The 23,845-nt window shown below is 41.2% G+C and overlaps 1 protein-coding gene across 1 annotated transcript in view; it reads right to left on the bottom strand.

Annotated features, from left to right (window-relative positions):
- Positions 1-23,834, bottom strand: part of LOC133635976 (cytoplasmic dynein 1 light intermediate chain 1-like) — a 35,715-nt gene extending 11,881 nt beyond the window's left edge. The window contains exons 1-8 of the mRNA XM_062029515.1: positions 23,497-23,834; positions 23,272-23,345; positions 10,387-10,503; positions 10,078-10,308; positions 9,767-9,915; positions 9,524-9,617; positions 7,935-8,070; positions 7,710-7,821 (exon numbers count right to left, since the gene is read on the bottom strand). Of these exons, the coding sequence (XP_061885499.1) occupies positions 7,710-7,821; positions 7,935-8,070; positions 9,524-9,617; positions 9,767-9,915; positions 10,078-10,308; positions 10,387-10,503; positions 23,272-23,345; positions 23,497-23,600 (1,017 nt within the window). The 5' untranslated portion in view covers positions 23,601-23,834. The remainder of the gene's footprint in view (positions 1-7,709; positions 7,822-7,934; positions 8,071-9,523; positions 9,618-9,766; positions 9,916-10,077; positions 10,309-10,386; positions 10,504-23,271; positions 23,346-23,496) is intronic.
- Positions 23,835-23,845: the final 11 nt, after the last annotated feature.

The raw sequence follows: 23,845 nt of genomic DNA, 5'->3' as shown, positions 1-23,845 counted from the left end.
AAATCAACGTTAAAAGAGAAAGTATTAACCCCTTATTTTGCAAGTCTGACCATTTTCCTCCAGCAGAGGGCGGTGCACACCAGACATTTTTGACACATGACAATTATAGGGGCCTACTTTAATATAAGTCTCTTGCCGATGCATACATGCAAGCCATTGTTGACCTTGTTTTCCCACCTGTACCTCCGGGAGGGAACCTTTGGCCAAACACTTTGGACAAAGTTAACCCTGATATACACGGTGCCAAAAACAATATATGGCAGGACATTTTATTCATCCCATGCAAAATAGGGCTAATGACAGAGCAACAAGGAAACGACTACTTAAATTACGGATCGCTGAAGATAAAAGGTTAAAAGAACCAAAAGGTCAAAGATCAGCTAGGGTATATTCAGCAGTGGGTGACCTTGTTTTTGAGTTCCAACAGGTGGAGGAAAGAATCCTCAACAGACGTGCGGTTGGACTCGGGTGGTGGACAACACGATGCTTCAAAGCCGGTCTGGGGTAGACACTGTTTCGGCTGTGACCAGCCTGGTCACTGGAGTAGTGACTGTCCGAACATTTCCGAACAGGAAAGGTTCCGTCGTGCCAACAAACGAACACGAAGGCGTGTAAGAGGACGCCCACATCAGGAGCCGCAGCAGGAAGTACCGACAGGACCCCTGCTGGACATGAGTGTCAACGGACAATTTTATCAGCCACCCATTCGATTCTGAATGCAGAGGTACCAAAAAAACTGTGTGCTTCCTCTTTAAAGGTCGAAGGCTTCGCTGGGGTCACAAGAAGGTTAACTGTCACCAAACCACTTCCGGTTCAGATTGCTGGACCTCCTTTACAGACTGTACCCTGACATTCAAATCGCAAAGAAGGAACATTCCTGGTGTTACCTGACGGCTGAACCACCCAGCTGCGACACCACTACCAAGCATACCACAGCCTGAAACAACAGGAATGGCTCTAACGGTGAAAACCCTGACTGGCTGAGATGCTTCCGTGTGTTCTGCCGCCCGAGTCGCCATATGTTATGATTATTTATATATGTTGGAACTCAAGGTGTGGCTGCTCATGTTGACCTATCTTTGCAACAGCTAGCATGGTATAAGATGGACACAATTGTGTCCCACATTGTTCCCTTGCTCTCTGTCTCGCCTACAAAACCAAAGAACTTAGGTCCAATGATAAGACACGGCGTAGCTGCCAAACATTACACCGACACCCAAATACCACATTTTCAATTGTTTAGGTTTAGCCCATGGTTATGTTAAACACATAACTATGGGCTGCACTTTAGACACCTGTAGGCTACGAGGAGCTAGCAGCTACACAACAGCTGAGCTAAAACGACACATTACACAGTTAAGCATATCAAATAATTATAGTTGCTCATTACATACACAAAGTTGCCATGGCAGAAGTCTGATAGAAAGTATTCAGTAACAAACGTGTCCGCATCATTCAACTTTCTACAACATGAGCTTGACTTAATGAATTATTGGGGCTACCAGGTGTGGTAAAATTTCAAAATACTATTGCTAAAGCATTCGCCACAAGGGTAGTATTTTTCTAGTATTGGTGACAATATAAATATAAGCATATTTGTTACTTTCACCATATTGAATAAGTTACATAAAAGCTAGGGTTTAGTTGAGTTTGAGTTAATTGTGATATTGCTAAGGGGTCCCCTACCCTAACACCACCCCCCAGTGGACCATAGAGGCTAAAGAGACAATCATTGACCTCAAACATGACCTGTCCTCCGCTACTTGACTATTAGCTGACCTTTTTCTGAGATGTTTCTGAAAGTGATAGTATGACTAACACAGTCCTTTTTTCAGAAACAGAAGGGGGTGAGTGAGGGTGGATACAGACTCCTTGGAACAAAATCGACAATCATCCGACTCTGACACATTCCATAGTTTTAACGTTTTTCCCGTGGGTAAGAAGTTATAACTAATTTTAATTTGGAAATAACGATTTTACACATCGATAGTAGTTTAATAGATCAAATTTAGAATATGGAGGAGGTGAGGGTGAACCATGTATAGTCTTTGATTTCACTGATATGATCAATACGGTACAAGGGAAAAGGTACGTACTGACTTGTGTTGACAATCACAGTGGTTGGCCAGAAGCAACAACAACCTCAAAAGAGGATGCAATATCAGTAATTAAATGACTTGTGAATGACCTAGTACCCCGACATGGTTTCCCCAAAAAGATTAGGTCAGACAACGGCAACCATTTAAAAAAATACTCACTTAGCCTTGGTCGAAAAGGCTTTCGGACTAGAACACAGGTTTGGGGTACCATCCTGAGTCCCAAGGCAAGGTTGAAAGGATGGACCAGAACATAAAAAACTAATTGGCTAAAATCTGTGCACAGACCAAATTTAATTGGATTGACATGTTGCAATTAGCGTTAATGATCATTCGAAGGTCCGTGAATAAAACTGTTTTACCGCCCTTTGAGTTTTTCATCCTATGAGCTGCATACAGGTCAGCCATTCACAGGACCAGCATCCCCCCATGGAAGGAGGACTCAGCGTAAAACCAAAATGGTATTTTACACAAAAAATTGCAGAATTTGTGTGCCAGTTCTTCTGTACAGATTCCCTTCCGCCCGCTGAGAGGGTCAAGATCAAGGTCATCAAATGCAAGTGGATGGAGCTCAGGTGGACTGGTCCCTTCAAGGTTGTGGAACGGACGTCCCACGCCCTTCGACTGGCTGGTGGAGGGGACACCTGGTACCACCTCTCCCTCTGCACTACAGCTGAAGAACCTGACAGATCACCAGGGGATGTCATTGCTGACATCGCCACAACATCTGCCCCTCAGCCCAGGAGACGAGAGAGATTTTCTACCTACATTACTCTTTTCAACTTCTATATTGTATATCCTTGTGTGAGACCAATCCAGTATGCTAAATGTTTCTTAGTTTTTCTTGCTTGTTTGCAGCATAACTATCTGTGTCGTTACATTAGGTGAAAAGTTTGATGTTTATCCCCGTTTATCCCTTGGGCGTGTTCTACTGTCTTTGTGTCTCAGTTCATCCTTCCTGACGACAGTGACTGACAAGTGTCTAAGAACATACAGCGGACTTTAAATAGACTGGGTCAAAGGGGATAGCAAGACTTATTTTTTGACCTGTGTAGTGTGATTAATTACGGGGGACACAATAGCTATTACCGTGGTAATAACCTCTATATTTGTTACGACTCAACCCTGAACCATTGGTGTCGGATGCAGACAACATACTCTGGTAAGTTGTGCCCATCTTCCCTTTTATGTTGTTTTGGGGCTTGACCTGACTGATACAGACGCTAAAGGAATTATTAAAATTAATGTCCTTGAGAGGGCGTTAATTACCTCTACACCCTCTGTAGCACCTAAAGTACCACCCCACCTCGGTGGTGTTTCAAAGGCTCACATCCGTGCGTGCTAATGACATCACCACCGAAGGCCTGGTAACTTTGACCTTTGACCTTAGGAGCGGGTGCAGACAACCTGTGGCTCAGGTGGATGCCAAAACCTGGGTGACTGTGTTGCTTCTTCCGCTGGACGTCCCTTTTCCCACACTTACCCCGCCCCTTTTAAGTTGACTGACATGTGTACCCTTCTGTTGACAATGCCACCCGACTTCTTCCCTTTGTGGCCCAAAAGCTGAATTACACGCGTTTTCAAATTACAGGACCCTCTTCGTCCCCCAACAAATTGGGTGACATCAACCATTACTGGTGCACCACACTGATAGATGGCTCTAGGATAGGCCCTTGGGCACGAGCTGACTTATTCTGGTGTTGTGGGAAGCACAGATTGTACATTAGAATTCCAAAGTTATCCGTGGGGTTTTGTGCTATGGTTAGACTGGTGACCCCACTCACTCTAGTGGGTACCAAATTAACTCCCCTTGTAACTCCTGTCTCAGCTGCCACTCTAACTCCCCGCCGACGCCGTCATGTTTTATCTCGGAGGAGTGTAAAGGGCTCCTTCGATTTGACGAGGAACCCTGATGGTGTTTACTTTGATGCAATAGGCCAACCAAGAGGGGTCCCCTCACAACATAAATTGTGGTGTGAATCCTGTGCAGGTTTCGAAAACCTTCCTATCATTGGTGCTATTTTCCCTGTGACCGCTACTAAAAATGTTGAACGCATTAACTATGTTTTTTATAATCTGTTGAGACTGACCAACCTGACGCCGTTGAGGGACTTGCTGAACAACTTGCCCCGACCTCCCTCAGGGCCGTTCAGATCCGCATAGCCCTTGACCGCATCCTAGCCAAGGAAGAAGGAGTGTGTGCAATGTTTGGTGACCAATGCTGTACCTTCATTCCTAACAACACTACCCCCGATGGCTCAGTTCAGAGGGCCTTAAAGGGCCTCCAGGCCCTGTCTAGGGAACTCTCTCTCTGACCCCTTCAAAGATTGGCTTCTAAGCACATTAGGCAGGTGGACTGACCTAATTAAGTCTGTCTTGGTCTCCATTCGGAGCTTTTTTGGCCATCATAGCCTCATGCGGTTGCTTTATCGCCCCTTGGGCTAAGTGTCACTAAAGGGGGTCTAGCAAAGTGGTAACTTTAAGACTTTCGAGAATTGTTGGTTTACTTCCCTGACCATGACGACATTGACGTGGACTCCCTCCATCTATCTCCCATGTAAATAAGCTGTTGTTTTATCGCTAGCTTGCTTAAAGAAAAAAAACAGCACCTACTTTAATGTGGGGCGTGCTTTAGAAGTGTTTAACTAGTAGTAAAAGATCTTATAAGAAGATCTTAAAGGGGGAGTGATGGAACGAGATATTTTCCATATATCCATATTTAAGTGTTACTTCTTTCTAAAAACTCCTATAGTCATATTTACATCAGCTAATGTCTCGTGTGGTACAAAGTGCTTGGATTCGAGTGTCCTTGAGTAGACAGGCAGAGCGCTGTTGAGACTGCCATAACATTCCTGAGATAACGAGCACAGGGGAGACCGAGCTAGACCGATCTGGACCGGGCTAGGGAACGCTTGGGTGCTGGATTGGTCTCATTATTGCCAAAGCTTTGACAATAAACAACGAAATACCAACTACTGCTTTTGGTGGTCAATTTAACATCAGCATATTTGCCATTAAAAGAACTTGGGAGTGGACAGCAGACTTTGACTTCCTTGGGAGGAAGAGCTGTCGACGCAACATAACATGTTAAAATTCTCATTAATTGTTTCTCTGTTTTTTGTTATGCTTTAAATTGCGAGCATAATCTGAGTTACGAGCCTCCCCACCAGTAGTTACTGTTCACAGCTTGATGTAATCCTGCCCTCTAACCACCGGAACTGAGAAAGTTAGTGTATAAGAGAAAACGCGAATGACCGAATTAGAGAAACAAACAGTTAAAAACATGTCCTAACCCAGGGGTCAGCAACATCAAAAAGTTTTAAAAGCCATATTGGACCAAAAATAAAAAATAAAAAAATTGTCTGGAGGCGCAAAAATGTAGAGCCTTTGTAAGCCTTATAATGAAGGCATCACATTATGTAAGTTTGTATATTAGCACATACTATCAAAATGACTGTGTCGCAAATCTTCCTTGACAGAAATGTTAAAATGTTATATTTATTCTGCACTTTTTTACAACATTGGAAAACATTAGTAAACGGAGGCTTCTCAGAGGGTGAGATACCTCCTGGAAATTACTGGCTTAGAATGGTATAGATGTGTTTGTCCAAGTTCTAGGAACCAACAGGCTGTTTTCTTCTAATGGATTTATTACAATCTTTGCAAGCTGGGTAATGTTTGCTGTGGTCTGGAACAACATGGCACACAAACAACTATCAGAAATGCAGCCAATATTACATACAGATAATGTGTCATGAGACATGCAAATATACATTAAATACACAGAGGACCTACGTAAAGGAAATGTAATGAGCTCAAATATTCCTACAAACGAGGCATAATGATGCAATACGTACTTACAGCTAGCCCAAATAGCATGTTAGCATCGATGAGCTTGCAGTCAAATATGCGTGATTAGCCCTCCACGTAAGTCAATAACATCAACAAAGCTCACCTTTGTGCATTCATGCACAGCATAAAACGTTGTGGGACAAAATTAGACAGAGAAGAAGTGCAAAAACACCTCTTTTGGTGGCAGCATCGGAGAAAGTTGTACATGTAAACAAACTACGGTGAGTTCAAAAACCGCCAAAATTAGGACAAAACGGGTGCTCGCAAAATACTCTCATCAGTGAAGCATGTTTTATATAAACAGTGGGATTTCTAACCATTAGGGAGGTTTGTGTCATGTTTGTCCTACCGAAACTATATTAAACCAAATAAACTATTTTCCCAACCTTATTCTATTTTAATACATCTTTGAAAAAGCTCCAGGGAGCTAAGACGGCTCTAGAGCCGCGGATTGCCACCCCCCCCCCCCCGCCTAGCCGTTAGCCGACCGGACGGGTCAGCTCCAGCGGCATTCAGTCAAACACGTCCAAAGGACAGACATTTATGCATGAAAATATTGTGAAGCTGCTGACGTAATTGAGGTGTTTCAGTTCATCCTGTGCAGTCCCGACTCCACAAATTGGACAATCGAGTATTACCTTTGGTACACAGCCACAGCTTGCTGTCAACTCTGACCTCCGGTCCGTCACTCAAAGACGTCCTCCGTGTGCAACATAACAAGCAATAACAGTTCCTATTGTTACACGACAGAGACCTACAAGAGTACGCTCCACAAAGTAAATGCTAAAAAATATATTATGTTATTTAATAAACCTACTGCAGTTGTTTATAGCACATGCAATTGTGTTGTTTTTTTAACTCTAAAGGCTTAATGGCCACATGCGTGGACAGCACCTTTTAGCTCTTATTTCCAAAATTGTGTACACTACTGAATTGGGGTCTTATGGCCGCTTATGTGGACACTTATACTGCCATGTGGTGGTGTCAGAAGACTATAACATACAACGGAATTTGGAAAAAAAAGTTTTAAAATGAGAATTAGCATGTCATTAAACATGAAGTACACGTTTGTGTACTTATGGACTAAGTGCATCATATCAAAAGATGATTCTTAGTTTTTATTCTAATTAGGGTCCAATAAGCCCAAATAGCAAAGAGAAATAAAAAAAGCATGTAAACAAACAGCTTGGGCCTTAAGAGGTTTTAAACAATATTCCCTATCTAAATGTTTTTCCTTTGAAAAATCATGTAGCATTTTGAGTTAATTTAAATTAATTTCAATGGGCGGGGTTGATTTGAGATACTGTGAAAGCGTTTGGAGTTACACGTTTGGTAGTAGAACCAATTGAGCTTGATTTTTTAAAGGGCCTGTGGCACATTGTAGAAATAAAATATATTAAAAAACCAGCAAAACGAAAAATAAAGCAAAAAGGAATAATGTTCATAACTAACAATAACTAATTCAAAGATGTCTTTAAATATACGTGTAGCATATTTTTAGCCTTTGTAAAAAAAAAAAAATTAATGTGCGTCATAGCCAATTATGCAAATTAGGTGATGATGATTTGCAAAGGGAGGCATTTGCAAGTCATGCATAGGCCTTCACCAGAAATAGTTCGATATTTGAAAAATAGTTCCAATTCAAAGCACTAATGTACAGAAAAATAGCCCTTTCAAACCTTTAAAGTGCGATAGGAAATGTCAAGCCTTTGTTATGCGTCTATTAGCAACCTTTCATAATGCACTCAGTGAGGTCACTACCTTTCTGACTGGTGGTTTGACAATTACGTCCTCAAACCCGTCATCCGCCTTTATTGTTTGGAAGTTCTCGTGAAGTATTGCAATCTTCTTTTCATTGTCCCAACCTGACGGACTAGTGGAGAACAAAACATAACATTTTAAAAATGCCTTTTTGACTCAGCAAGCAGGCATAAGCTGAAGCAGTCAATAAGAGCTTATGAAGCTTACATAACAGTACACACTTACATGAAGACTGCATCTTTTTCCACTACTTGTGCAGGGCAGTGGAATGGAAAGCCATAAAGTCTGTGGACTAGGTATTTATATAGCACATCCAGGTTCTTCATCTCCTTCACTGATGTGTAAATAAGAGACGCTCCGTCTGATAAATCTGTCAAGGTTTTTTCCTCCCCACAAACATTATGGATTGTAAGCACTTAAAAAGGTGATTCTCAAGACAGTTTTTCAGTATTTAAACCTGGGCGGTGCACATCGTTTTGCAATATAAGTGAGTCTTGTTGACACCAGATAACATTATTTCCTGTTAATAATTGCACACTTTCTGCCGCAACATGGTTCAATCTAAATTTCCTAAATTTTACTAAGCACTCATATTGTGGTGTTTAAGCTAGCTTAGTGGTTACCATAGCTATTAGCATGTCTGTTCCTGGTTTGATCTCGGTGTGTAACAGGTTTGGCTTCATCCTCTTATGGTTTACTAAAAAGAAAGGTAGTTATTATGGAAGTGATTATTATTAGCTTAAGGAAGCTTCTCCACAATGTGTATGGAGTAGAGATGTCCGATAATGGCTTTTTTGCCGATATTGTCCAACTCTTAATTACCGATTCCGATATCAACTGATACCGATATATACAGTCGTCACATTATTATGCCTAATTTTGTTGTGATGCCCCGCTGGATGCATTAAACAATGTAACAAGGTTTTCCAAAATAAATCAACTCAAGTTATGGAAAAAATGCCAACATGGCACTGCCATATTTATTATTGAAGTCACAAAGTGCATTATTTTTTTTAACATGCCTCAAAACAGCAGCTTGGAATTTGGGACATGCTCTCCCTGAGAGAGCATGAGGAGGTTGAGGTGGGCGGGGTTTTAGGGGGGTTAGGGGGTAGCGGGGCGTGTATAATGTAGCGTCCCGGAAGAGTTAGTGCTGCAAGGGGTTCTGGGTATTTGTTCTGTTGTGTTTATGTTGTGTTACGGTGCGGACGTTCTCCCGAAATGTGTTTGTCATTCTTGTTTGGTGTGGGTTCACAGTGTGGCGCATATTTGTAACAGTGTTAAAGTTGTTTATATGGTCACCCTCAGTGTGACCTGTATGGCTGTTGACCAAGTATGCATTGCATTCACTTGTGTGTGTGAAAAGCCGTAGATATTATGTGATTGGGCCGGCATGCAAAGGCAGTGCCTTTAAGGTTTATTGGCGCTCTGTACTTCTCCCTACGTCCGTGTACACAGCGGCGTTTTAAAAAGTCATCAATTTTACTTTTTGAAACCGATACCGATAATTTCCGATATTACATTTTAAAGCATTTATCGGCCGATAACATCGGCAGCCCGATATTATCGGACATCTCTAGTATGGAGACACATTAGCTGCTAGTCGATTGTCAGCCGGGGGACTAAAAAGAAAGTTTCAGCCATCGGGGAACGCCGTTTGCGATCGGCATTAAAAGCCATAAATCGCAATGGCGATCACATATTTTTCACAAAAATCGTCCGATACTGATCGGTAGACCTGTCGATCGTCAGTATTTTGTGAAAAGCAGTGAGTACAAAACAGAAAGGAGCAATGCAGACTTTGGGAAGGATACATTGCAAACAAAACTGTCTGATGTAGGACTGGATAAAGTCCAGGTGTTCGTCTCTGTAGTCGTGCTCCTTCTCCAACGTGCTGATGGCATCACACTGCGAGGACGCAGAGGTCGGTGTCAGGTGGAGGACATTGTGGAACAAATAAGCAGTGGACAAATACGCTCGGACAACAAGAACAATTCAATCCATGGTGGTACACATTATCATTCAACCTTAAAAGCGACATTAGTGGGTGGGTGTACCTTGGTGCACACCACCACCATTGGTATACCCAGGTTGTGCGTGAGTGTGTTGTCTCCCAACGGCAGCAGTACACTCTCCTCATCCTCGCCTCTCCTCTGTGGGGTCCCGTCCTCGCCACACTCTGTGTACTCCTGGAACTGCTTTACAACTACACGCAAAACATACATATATATATATATCAACTAGCTGATCTTATGCCCTGGGTCGCAAAGCGTCTAGAGGGGTCATATAGTTTCTTGTAAAGGCTTTTTTTTTTCAAAAATTAAGCCGTCTATCCATTTTCCCTTCGACCGCAGGCAGCATGACTCACGTCTGAGCTCCAGCTCCCGCAGCGTTTCCGGGGGGACCCGCAGTTTGTCGACGTGTTCCCTAGCGACGGCGGCCCACTTCTGGAGCGAGTCCAAGGCGTTCCACGGCCGCGACATGTCAACCGTTATCAGCAGCAACGTGTTGCTGATTGCATCCACCGGCACAGCCACCCCCTGTAGACCTTTGTGGTAAAGGTCTCCGTCTAACACCCAGGCGTTACACCTCGTATGGTCTGAACACAAAAACGCTATTTCAAAAACAAGCAGACATAAAATGAAATTGCTAAAAAAAATTAATTACTGTTTGATACCATCGATGTCGTCGTCATGGACACTGATGTAGAGATATTCTAGACCTCGCCCTTTCATGTACTCTTCAACTCCTTGTAGCTTGGCAACCAAGGTGGTTTTCCCCGAGCCAACCTCCCCTAAACACAAAAATGTGAAATCATTAAAGAACATTATAGGGGGTAGAAAAAAAGTCAGAGTACATAAAATATCATTATCGCTACATGCACAGAATTTTGAGTACACTAAAGCAGGGTTACTTAAACTTTTTTATCTTGGGGCCCAACTTTTCCACTACAAAGGGTCCCGGGTCCCACTCAAATATTATCACTGAATTAGTAATCTTACTCTTGATTTTAATTATATTTAATGATCATATCTAACCTTCTTACAGTTCAGTACTTAGTCAAAATGGTATGACACCATGTGTTAATCACAAAGATGTTTTATATATTTAACACATAAACCTTAGGCTTAGGTTAGGCCAGGGGTTTGGCAACCCGCGGCTCCGGAGCCGCATGCGGCTCTTTGATCACTCTGATGCGGCTCAGCTTGTCACGGCCATCCTTGCGCTCTGCTTGTCAAACCTCGGGACACGCCCACGGCCACGCACAAGCTTTATTCTCTCTCTCTCTCTCTCTCTGCCTCTCTCTCTCTCTCTGCCTCTCTCTGCGCAATACAACATAAACCGTTGGCCAACCAAAAAGTAACCACAGAACACTATACGGGAGAAAGGTTGTCCCGGGAGATTTTCAGGAGATACACTGAAATTAGGGAGGGTTGGCAAGTATGAACATCGCACACGCCTCACAGATGAGAGCTTACAATCCTGTGTGAAGATAAAGGTGACGTCATACAGTCCTGATGTGGAGACGCTGTGCGCTGCAGTTCAGGAGCAGAAATCACATTGACCAAGTATGATAAATATTTAAATTTACTATAATTTTGCATGTATTCACATTTTTTAATTGTTCAGTGAAATAGACATTTTATTATTCAGGTTGGCAGCTGACTGCACAGCGCCAGTAAAAGGATGACGGCACAGAGAGAGAGGACGGAATTTTTGGTTCTCTGCCAGTGGATAATTTAAGTTCGCCGTTTTGTTTTTTCATTACTACAAGGAGGACTTAAATAGACATTAAGTATTTTACTTAACCTTCAACCCGACGTCTTTTTCGGAGTTAAAAACGTTTTGTTGCATGCAGAAATTGTAATTCATTTTCTCTGCAGTCGTTCATTGATTTCATAAATGTAACCCATAATAGTTTGTTTATACATAGCACAAAGCAAAAAAACTTTATATGCAGTGTTATTTCATTTTAAATTTCAAAAGAGTTTTGTGGCTCCCATTGTTTTCTTTAATTTGTGAAACGGGTCAAAATGGCTCTTTGAGTGGTAAAGGTTGCCGACCCCTGGGTTAGGCTAATTAGAAAAATAAGTACTAACCAAAAATACTGCATAAGGGACTCCTATTTAACTGATGAACACATTTACATTACAGATGTCCGATAATATCGGACTTCCGATATTATCGGCCGATAAATGCTTTAAAATGTAATATCGGAAATTATCGGTATCGGTTTCAAAAAGTAAAATTGATGACTTTTTAAAACGCCGCTGTGTACACGGATGTAGGGAGAAGTACAGAGCGCCATTAAACCTTAAAGGCACTGCCTTTGCGTGCCGGCCCAATCACATAATATCTACGGCTTTTCACACACACAAGTGAATGCAATGCATACTTGGTCAACAGACATACAGGTCACACTGAGGGTGGCCGTATAAACAACTTTAACACTGTTACAAATATGCGCCACACTGTGAACCCACACCAAACAAGAATGACAAACACATTTCGGGAGAACATCCGCACCGTAACACAACATAAACACAACAGCACAAATACCCAGAACCCCTTGTAGCACTAAATCTTCCAGGACGCTACAATATACACCACCCGCTACCCCCCCCCCACCACCACCACCTCAACCCCGCCCACCTCAACCTCCTCATGCTCTCTCGGGGAGAGCATGTCCCAAATTCCAAGCTGCTGTTTTGGAGGCATGTTAAAAAAAATAATGCACTTTGTGACTTCAATAATAAATATGGCAGTGCCATGTTGGCATTTTTTTCCATAACTTGAGTTGGATTTATTTTGGAAAAATTTGTTACATTGTTTAATGCATCCAGCGGGGCATCACAACAAAATTAGGCATAATAATGTGTTAATTCCACGACTGTATATATCGGTATCGGTTGATATCGGAATCGGTAATTAAGAGTTGGACAATGTCGGAATATCGGCAAAAAAGCCATTATCGGACATCTCTAATTTACATACATTTATGTTGTGTTAAATAAACTAAATTAATAATGAATATTTGTCTTAACTTAACTGTCAATAAACCTAAAGTGCAAATGAGAATACAGTTTCACCACTTTAGACAATTTCTGTGCTTAAAAACTTCTCTATGACTTCAGCTCCAGACCTTTGTTTGAGATTGTCATTACTGCCACAAGTGGTGGAAAAGTGCATTACAACTGACTCCAGAAAATATATTTTTTGCTAAACCGGTACTTTTGAAACAGTGCTTGAATGGTGCTCGAACTGATATAAAAAAAAAGGAGGAAAACATACAATTTGTGTTTAAAAAACATGCCATTACACTGCTTGCGTTGTCATGTTGCTGTTCAAAATTCCGGGGTGTGTAAAAGCACCACCAAGAATTGTTGTGTCGAGCGCTACAGCGAAATGTGTGTGCTGTGTTAAAACTAAGAATTGTGCAATTAAGTTTAAAAAAAGGAGTGCCTCTGTCGGGAAGCTAGATTACTTACAAGACATTGGTTGCACAACTAGGGCTGCACAAATCAAATTTTAATCATGATTTGTGTTGCCAGAATTAAACTAGGGTGATCGTCTGCAATATTAATATTTAAAAAGCAGTGTCTCCCTGGAGTCCAACGAGAAGAACTAACGGGTAGTCGTCGTCCTAAATAGAGTCTGGAGACACTTTCCGTCGAGTTTTTGTATTTTGTTATTTAATATACATTTTTCACCCTACAAAAGATTGATAAATGGGGGGCCACCATTGGAACGTGGCTTTTATTTTATGGCCCCGAAAAAAACACACAAACAATATGAAAAATAAAGCTTATAGCATCATTTAATGAGAAAAAGATGAAATACTAACAAAAACTTTGGATAACATTTATTTAGCTCTTTTATCAGACTATTTCATGACTGACATCACGTTTAGGCCCCATTACTGCGAGTAAATTGCAGACACTGTTTTACCTAACATAATGACTAATTGTGATTTCAATATTAATACAAATAATTGGGATTATTATTTTGGCCATAATTGTGCAGTATTATGCACAACATCGTTATATGGTAGGCCAGGGGTGTCAAAGTCAAGGCCAGCGGGCCAGATCCGGCCCGTGAATGAATGATCTTTTGCCCCCGGGATGATATTTGATTAGTATTAGAACCGGCCCGCAGGTCACAGACGCCTGCTACTGTTTTGCACGCACCAATACTAGTGTTGGCGCTAGGAATTTTCAAACCGGGGTCCCAGGGACCCAATCAAGTCATAAAAATGGGGTCCCACAGTAAAATTTTGGGGTCCCACTTTTTTGTAAGCGTTTTGAAAACAAATGATGAATGTATGCATTATCCTGTTATATCTCACATTCTATATTGTGTTTTGGAAAAAGGTCGTCATAAACGTTACTTAATTCATTACAAAAAAATAATACAAAAGAAAACACATTTGTATGTAAATGTATTCAGCTATAAACACTCATTCACTTTCTTCTTTCCTTCATGGATCTAAACTTTACCGCTGCCAGTATTTTTTTTTCTATATTTTTATTGTAATATTTTCATAATGTGTGTGTTCTATTTTTGGCCAAAGTAAGACAAAGAAAACAATCTGAAGTTGTCTTTATTTATTAAGTTTTAATGCCATGATTTTAATAGTCCGGCCCACGTGTGCACAGATTTTCCTCCATGCGGCCTCTGAGCTAAAATGAATTTGACACCCCTGTGGTAGGCAATAGCGCTGCAGCTACCGATTATTTTAGCAGTCAGGTAATCTATTGATTAATCGAATAACCGGACACATTTATCTGTATGTAATATTGGCTGCATTTCTGATAGTTCTTGGCGTGTCATGTTGTTCCAGACCACAGCAAACATTCCCTAGCTTGCCAAAGATTGTAATAGATCTATTAAAAGAAGACAGCCTGCAGTTTCCTTTAACTTGGACACACACATCTATACCTTTGGCCATTAAAAGCCAGTCATTTCCAGGAGTTATCTAGCTAACTTCTGAGTAGCCTGTGATTTATTAATGGTTTCTAATGTTGTAAAAATGTGTAGAATAAATATTACATTTCAACATTTCTGTTAACGAAGATTTGCTTCAACCGGCGACACAGTCATTTTGATAGTAGTCTTATATAGCTAATATAGACACTTACACATAATGTGTTGCCTTCATTATAAGACTTTTAAAGTAATTTTGATAGTAGTCTTATATAGCTAATATAGACACTTACACAAAATGTGTTGCCTTCATTATAAGACTTATATAGGCCTTTTCATTTTTTGCGGCTCCAGACAGATTAGTCTTTTGTATTTTTGGTCCAATATGGCTCTTTCGACGTTTTGGGTTGCCAACCCCTGGTTTAGCCCGACCACACAGCTACCCTGCCTGCCGTTTGTACCGGACGTGACATGTTATTGTTGTGTTGCCAGGGATGGATCAATGGTGCTATATCCACACAAGCCGATAAAGCAGGGGTGTCAAACTCATTTTAGATGGGGGGCCACATTGAGGAAAATCTACTCCCAAGTGGGCCGGACTGGTAAAATCATGGCACGATAACTTAAAAATAAAGACAACTTCAGATTGTTTTCTTTGTTTACAAATAGTAGAAGCAGATTCTGAAAATGTACAAATCATAATGTTTTTTTTTTTTTTTTTTTTACACTTACATGTTGCGGTTAATAGTATTCTATCTTTATTTGTCATTATTTATATTTTCTGAACACATTTAATTTAATTAATTCAATTTAATGTTCATCAGTCAACTCATTGGTGTTAATTTTCAATCAAGATGAAAAAATATATATCAAAATCAAATTACAGTATGTTATTTATGTTGTTTGATCATTTTCCTAGACTGACATACAGTATGTAGACTTAGACTTCCTTTTTATTGTCATTCAAATTGGAACTTTACAGTACAGATAAGAACGACATTTTGTTGCATTAGCTCGTTGTAGTGCAGAATAAAAGAGCAATAAGGTGCAGATATAAATAAATAGATTACTGTACAGATAAATAAATTGCACTTTTGCATATGCATCCACGTTTATGGATGGATGTTATATTGTCTTTATATTCCAGCCAGTTAATTCGTTTTTTGGGGGGAATTGAGGGGGATTATTATGATGCGGCCTGAGGGAAGAAGCTGTTACAGAACCTGGAGGTTCTGCTATGGAGGCTGCGGAACCTCTTTCTAGAGTCCAGCAGTGAAAACAGTCCTTGGTGGAGGTGGGCGGAGTCTCTACAGATTTTCTGAGACCTGGTCAGGCAGCGGCTTTTTGTAGCATCATCTACAAAGATACAAATAATTGCTACTGCGACATCCAGTGGACACATTTGGAAAAAGCAGTTTTTTCCATTCAAAAATTTCAGGGTAATTTTTATACTTAGCAAACTCGTCCCACAGGCCGGATCAAACCTGTTCGCCCGATCCGGCCATTTGACACCCCTGGATTAATCGAGGGACCGGAATATGAATCAAACTTTTTACAATTATTGTATCTATTAATCATAGCAGCCCTATTTGAAAGGGTTACTTGCAAAAATGATTACATTAGTGCTTAATTTGGACTCACAATAATGCAGACAGTAAAATAATTTGTGGGACAATATATCTGAGCCTCATGTTTATTTGTCTCTCTCTTCCAACGGAGGAAAATGTCTCACTCTGCATCACTCTCAGCACCTGAACGCCTTTATTTAACAGTAGAATAGACCGCCAGCTTTACGCACACAGGAAGCACAGACAGAGACCCTCGCGACACAAAGTAACAAAAATTAGGGGGAAAATATTACGATTAGAAATCCTTACGTCCCGTTGTGGGAATATTTCAGCTTCAAATCGGATGGACATTGTCATCCCATCAACATGAAGGAACGAGCAAGAATGCCGCGATCATGTGATGGCAATAAACAACAACAACAAAAAGTCTGACCTATTTTTTCCAACTAGGAAAAAAATGCACTTGAAGATGTTTAATACTTATTGAAGTTGAATTTTTGTTTACAAAAAATTAGTCCATTTAATTTTTTGTTTTGGCCTGTACTGTTCCTGACAAGAAACATGTCTTCCCTCACTTGGTATTTTTGCAGTTTCTTGCATTTATGTGTATGAAATATAAAAATCGCAAATCTTGCCCCATGTGGAAGAGTACCTCGGAGTCTTGTTCACGAGTGAGGGAAGAGTGGATCGTGAGGTCGACAGGCAGATCGGTGCGGCGTCTTCAGTAATGCGGACGCTGTATCGATCCGTTGTGGTGAAGAAGGAGCTGAGCCGGAAGGCAAAGCTCTCAATTTACCGGTCGATCTACGTTCCCATCCTCACCTATGGTCATGAGCTTTGGGTTATGACCGAAAGGACAAGATCACGGGTACAAGCGGCCGAAATGAGTTTCCTAGGTCGGGTCTCTCCCTTAGAGATAGGGTGAGAAGCTCTGTCATCCGGGGGGAGCTCAAAAGTAAAGCCGCCGCTCCTCCACATGGAGAGGAGCCAGATGAGGTGGTTCGGGCATCTGGTCAGGATGCCACCCGAACGCCTCCCTAGGGAGGTGTTTAGGGCACGTCCGACCTAGGGCTGGGCGATATATGGAATATACTCGATATATCGCGGGTTTGTCTCTGTGCGATATAGAAAATGACTATATCGTGATATTGGAGTAAACGTTCTCACGCAGTTGCTTTTAGCTGCGGGCATTACACTACAGGCTCTTCTCACTCTTTCTTGTCTCTCCTTCTCACAGAGACATAAAACAAGCGAATCTGGTAACAAATGAAGGAAGAATAATTATTTCCCAAGAAAAACAGCAGGGGGTCCAACGTCTGGCGGTGGTTTGGCTTCAAGCGGGAAGATGTTGAACAGACAACCGTAATATGTCAAGTGTGGGGCAAAAGCGTTGCTACAAAAAGTAGCAGCACTGCTAATGTGTAGCATCATTTGAAAAGTCACCCGCTAGAGAATGAAGAGTGCTTGAAACTCTGCATGTCAAAGTCTCCGTTCGGTGCCACACCAACAAAAAGCCCAAGCAACCATTTCCACATCAACACCGTATGAAAAAAATAGTCAACAACAGAAGGAGATAACGTCCGCAGGAACCTACCACATAGCGAAGGACATACACTATTTGATTTCCTATTATGCAGCTCATTTTTATTTGACACTTATTATGATAAATAAATGATAAATGGGTTATACTTGTATAGCACTTTTCTACCTTCAAGGTACTCAAAGCGCTTTGACAGTATTTCCACATTCACCCATTCACACACTGATGGCGGGAGCTGCCATGCAAGGCGCTAACCATCAGCCATCAGGAGCAAGGGTGAAGTGTCTTGCCCAAGGACACAACGGACGTGACTAGGATGGTAGAAGGTGGGGATTGAACCCCAGTAACCAGCAACCCTCCGATTGCTGGCACGACCACTCTACCAACTTCGCCACGCCGCCCCTATTGAAATATCTTGTGTGACATCATGCACAAAAGTGCACTTTATTTGTTTTAGACTATTGTAGTGGCGTTCTGTACAAAAAGTGCACTTTAATTTAGTGTTGTTTTGATATGTCATCTTAGTGACATCATGCACAAAAGTGCACTAATAGCTTGTTTTAAAATGTCTCTGACAATCTTGCACTTTCTGTTTTGGAAATGACATGAATGTTTGTGCCACTGCTAAATAACTGTTTAATAAATACACTTTTGCTAAATTGACCTAGTTGTGGTTTCCCTCTCTGCATGAAAGTTTAAAATGAGCATATATTAATGCAGTATGAAGAAGAATGTTTTAATGTAGACACATAGAATCATCATACTGCTGTGATTATATGCATCAAGTGTTCATTCAAGGCTAAGGCAAAATATGGAGATATATATCGTGTATCGTGACATAGCCTAAAAATATCATAGCCTAAAAATATCGAGATATTAATCAAAGGCCATATCGCCCAGCCCTAGTCCGACCGGTAAGAGGCCACGGGGAAGACCCAGGACTAGGGTTCCAAAATTCCGGGAATATTAAAAGTTGGAAATTTTTCATGGGAATTAACGGGAATATATGGGAATTAACAGGAATTAATGGGAAATTAATGGGAATACACATTGAATGCAACATGCTAGATATTGCAGCATGATTATTAGCTAAAACAACCTGATTTAATGCAAATTCAGTAGAATTTCAACCCTTCACTGTGCATTCCTCCATCACATGCACAGATAATTCCCAGCATGCTACACACTACAGCAGGGCTATTGAGGCCACACTAGTATTTGAGCCCAAGGACTTCATCCAGTCAGGTAAGTGTTGATGATATTACTGGGGTAAATATGTTTGATCTATGGTATTTAAGTGGAATAGAGGTGTAATTGCTTGTTACTGTATGACTGTAGACTACTCCAGCTGTCTTCCACTCAAGCTAGCTAGCTTGAGTGGAAACTATTTTGTGCATGATGTCACTAAGATGACATATCAAAACAACACTAAATTAAAGTGCACTTTTTGTACAGAACGCCACTACAATAGTTTAAAACATATAAAGTGCACTTTTTTTGCATGATGTCACAAGATATTTCAATAAGTGTCAAATAAAAATGAGCTGCATAATAGCAAATCAAATAGTGTATGTCCTTCGCCATGTGGTAGCTTCCTGCGGACGTTATCTCCTTATGTCGTGGACTATTTTTTTCATACAGTGTTGATGTGGAAATTGTTGCTTGGGCATTGAAGCCAAACCACCGCCAGACGATGGACCCCCTGCTGTTTTTCTTGGGAATTAATTCTTCCTTCATTTGTTACCAGATTCGCACCTTCTTTCTCCCGTATTACCACTCGCACCTCTCCGCTAGCATCACAGCTAACGTTACCCATGTCGCTACCGCTCTGCTCCGCGAGCGCGTATGACGTTGCACACGCGACAGTATGTGACGTACACTACCGTTCAAAAGTTTGGGGTCACATTGAAATGTCCTTATTTTTTAAGGAAAAGCACTGTACTTTTCAATGAAGATAACTTTAAACTAGTCTTAACTTTAAAGAAATACACTCTATACATTGCTAAATTGGTAAATGACTATTCTAGCTGCAAATGTCTGGTTTTTGGTGCAATATCTACATAGGTGTATAGAGGCCCATTTCCAGCAACTATCACTCCAGTGTTCTAATGGTACAATGTGTTTGCTCATTGGCTCAGAAGGCTAATTGATGATTAGAAAACCCTTGTGCAATCATGTTCACACATCTGAAAACAGTTTAGCTCGTTACAGAAGCTACAAAACTGACCTTCTTTTGAGCAGATTGAGTTTCTGGAGCATCACATTTGTGGGGTCAATTAAACGCTCAAAATGGCCAGAAAAAGAGAACTTTCATCTGAAACTCGACAGTCTATTCTTGTTCTTAGAAATGGAGGCTATTCCACAAAACTGTTTGGGTGACCCCAAACTTTTGAACGGTAGTGTATGTAAGGTGCGCTTGTTTTATGTCTCTGTGAGAAGGAGGGACAATAAAGAGTGAGAAACGCCTGCAGCTAAAAGCAACTGCCTGAGAACTAGGGCTGTGAATCTTTGGGTGTCCCACGATTCGATTCAATATCGATTCTTGGGGTCACGATGCGATTCAAAATCAATTTTTTTTCAAGTCAACATGATTGTTGATTCAAAAACGATTTTTTTCCCAATTTAAAAGGATTCTCTATTCATTCAATACATAGGATTTCAGCAGGATCTACCCCAGTCTGCTGACATGCAAGCAGAGTAGTAGATTTTTGTAAAAAGCTTTTATAATTGTAAAGGACAATGTTTTATCAACTGATTGCAATAATGTGAATTTGTTTTAACTATTAAATGAACCAAAAATATGACTTATTTTATCTTTGTGAAAATATTGGACACAGTGTGTTGTCAAGCTTATGAGATGCGATGCAAGTGTAAACCACTGTGACATTATTGTTCTTTTTTTAAATTTTTATAAATGTCTAATGATAATGTCAATGAGGGATTTTTAATCACTGCTATGTTGAAATTGTAACTAATATTGATACTGTTGTTGATAATATTCATTTTTGTTTCACTACTTTTGGTTTGTTCTGTGTCGTGTTTGTGTCTCCTCTCAATTGCTCTGTTTATTGCAGTTCTGAGTGTTGCTGGGTCGGGTGTGGTTTTGGAATTGGATTGCATTGTTATGGTATTGCTGTGTATTGTTTTGTTGGACTGCGTTGAGGTGGCGACTTGTCCAGGGTGTACCCCGCCTTCCGCCCGATTGTAGCTGAGATAGGCTCCAGCGCCCCCCCGCGACCCCAAAGGGAATAAGCGGTAGAAAATGGATGGATGGATGGATGGATGTTTTGTTGGATTGATTAATTAAAAAAAATAAAAATAAAAATAATAAAAAATAATAAATAATATTTTTTAAAAATGAGAATCGATTCTGAATCGCACAATGTGAGAATCGCGATTCGATTTTTCCCCACACCCCTACTGAGAACGTATACTCGAATATCACGATACAGTCATTTTCTATATCGCACAGAGACAAACCCGCGATATATCGAGTGTATTCCATATATCGCCCTGCCCTACTTTCCACCCCTTTGCAACCCTACCCAGGACACATTGGGAAGACTATGTCTCCCGGCTGGCCTGGGAAGGCCTCGGGATCCCCCGGGAGGAGCTGGATGAAGTGGCCGACGAGAGTGAAGTCTGTGCTTCTCTGCTTAGGCTGCTTCCCCCGCGACCCGACTTCGGATAAGCGGAGGAAAATGGATGGCTGGATCGCGATTTTGGAGAGAAAATCACAATCGGGTTTTGTTTCCTCTAAATCCTTTAGCTTCCCTGCCTGCCGCTCGTACTGGACGTGACATGTTATTGTTGTGCTGTCAGGGATGGATCAATGGTGCTTCAGCCACACAAGACTCCGTGCAGTTGTGATGAAAACCCGAGCGGACATACCACGGGGGCTTGTCGACACACTGGCTGATTAGCAGGAACGGGTCGCAGGCAAAGGATGAACCCAGCCCTAGTACGGCATCATTTGTGCGGACTGATGATTAGGGATGATGTTTGATAAGAAATGATCGAGTTCGAGCCTATTATCGAATCCTCTTATCGAACCGATTCCTTATCGATTCTCTTATCGAGTCCAGATAGGTTGTTGTATATGGAAAAAAACACACAATATTTGGTTTAACAAAAGCTCACTTTTATTAAAGAAGAAAAAAATAAAATCTAATAAATAAATAAATATTGACTGTTACCCCCCTAAAAAATAAAATAAAAAAAATAAATATTGACTGTTGTTACCCAAAGTATATTAAGTGGGATTTTTCAGAAAAACAAATATATACAGTAACACAAAAACAACCTGTCTCTGTGATCACTATAGGTGTATAAATAATACTACAGTGTTAAATAAAATCAGTCCCTTGGGCACAAAACTGGAAATAATACAGCTCTCCAAAAAGTGCAATTCTGCTGCTATTTGACATAACTGTTTGTTATGATGCTTTGACATTTTTGCACTTTATTTCTTTTATTGAAAGAAAATTCTATGAAGAGAAAAGTTGTTTGCAAATGTGGTTACAATGCTAAAAATTTAAAAGTTAAAGCTAAAAAAAGAAATACACTTTATTGAGTTAAAATCTTTCTTTATAGGGGGAAAGATGTGATGTTATGAGCTAGGGAATATAACAACTACACTACCCAGCATGCAACGGGAGTGACGAGCATGCGCGGTAGCCCCGAAAAGTGTTGTTGCATGTCGTCACCCGTGAAAGTAAACGTCAAGAACTCAGCCAACACGCCTCGTCTGCATTATTTATAATTAGACAGACAACACATATACAGTGTGATTTTGTTTTGTTTACAAGGAAATAAAAACAAAAGTTAAAAAAGGGAGATGTCATATATGTATGTGCTGCGGTTGCTTTAAGAACGTTGCGACAGTTGCCGTAAAGGAGGTGCGTTGCTAGCCTGGTTGCTATGTTTCCGGTTGGTCGTAAAAGTGTTCGTCATGTGTTTGTACCCTGCTCAAATCTCTCAGTAAAGTTATTCATTGGATTATACCTTTTGTTTTGAACTTTATTATTCCATTGTTTTTCCTGCTTTCCCTATCTGCGCCTAATGACTGAGCTACGTGACGTAAATTCTTGTGACGTCTCAAGGGGCATTTCTGGTCGGGATGGGATTCGTTCCGAGGGATTCGAATAAAGAACCAACTCTTTTTCTTTACTATAGTGGTCTCGATAACGGGTACCGGTTCTCAAAAAGGGATTCGAGTCCGAGGACTTGGTTCTTTTCTTATCGAACAACCGGGAAAACCGGTTTAGAGTGTCATCCCTACTGATGATTGGCCTCCTCTCCTCAGCATCATGCCTCTCCTGCAGCCACCAGCATGCTACCATGACTTGCATGCTGCCATGACTAGCACGCTGTATGCTACCATGACTAGCAGGCTGTATGCTACCATGACTAGCACGCTGTATGCTACCATGACTTGACAACAACACTGCACCTGTGCTGCTAATCAACACAACTAAGCATTATAGCTAGCTATTAGGTTACACGTATATATAAATATATATATACCCACCCATAACCAGGACATTTTTCCCGGATGGAAGCTTCGATCTTGAATGTGTCGACACCTCGCTCAAGATAGTCGACCTGCGGAGAGAAGAAGCTTATTGTTGATTCAATGATGATTAGCGAAGGTGCTGATGCTAAGCTAAGCGGCTAGCTGTCAAAAGCAACCACCTCCTCCTAACAATTCAGCCCCCCCGCCCTTAACCTCGACGTTAAGAAAGCTCACACCCACCACAAGTTCTGGCCGTCATCCTCCTCCGGGTTGCAGCTCTCCAGTGCGCCCTTCGATCCAGTTAAGGTGGAGGATAATAATGCACTCCTCCCAGCGGTCGCCATCTTCACAGGGTTGTCAACGGAGCGAAGTGCCCGGATGTAAGAGGCTCCAAACTAGGGGCGTGGTCGTCCTCGCACAAAGATGCGTCCTCCCGTCACAATTCCCTACAAGCTGTGATAAAAGCGGATATTTCTGCAACAGAGCTGCCAGAAATCATGCATTTGTTTGTGTTCCATGTGAGCAGAAAGGCTTAAAATGACCCAAATCGTTTGTTGGTGCCCAGCCCATAGAACACATCATAAGCTTC

Source organism: Entelurus aequoreus, linkage group LG20 (assembly GCF_033978785.1).
Source record: "Entelurus aequoreus isolate RoL-2023_Sb linkage group LG20, RoL_Eaeq_v1.1, whole genome shotgun sequence".
Classification (NCBI taxonomy): domain Eukaryota; kingdom Metazoa; phylum Chordata; class Actinopteri; order Syngnathiformes; family Syngnathidae; genus Entelurus; species Entelurus aequoreus.
The sequence above is the reverse complement of the archived record's forward strand: the minus strand, read 5'-3'. Positions and strand labels throughout refer to the sequence as shown.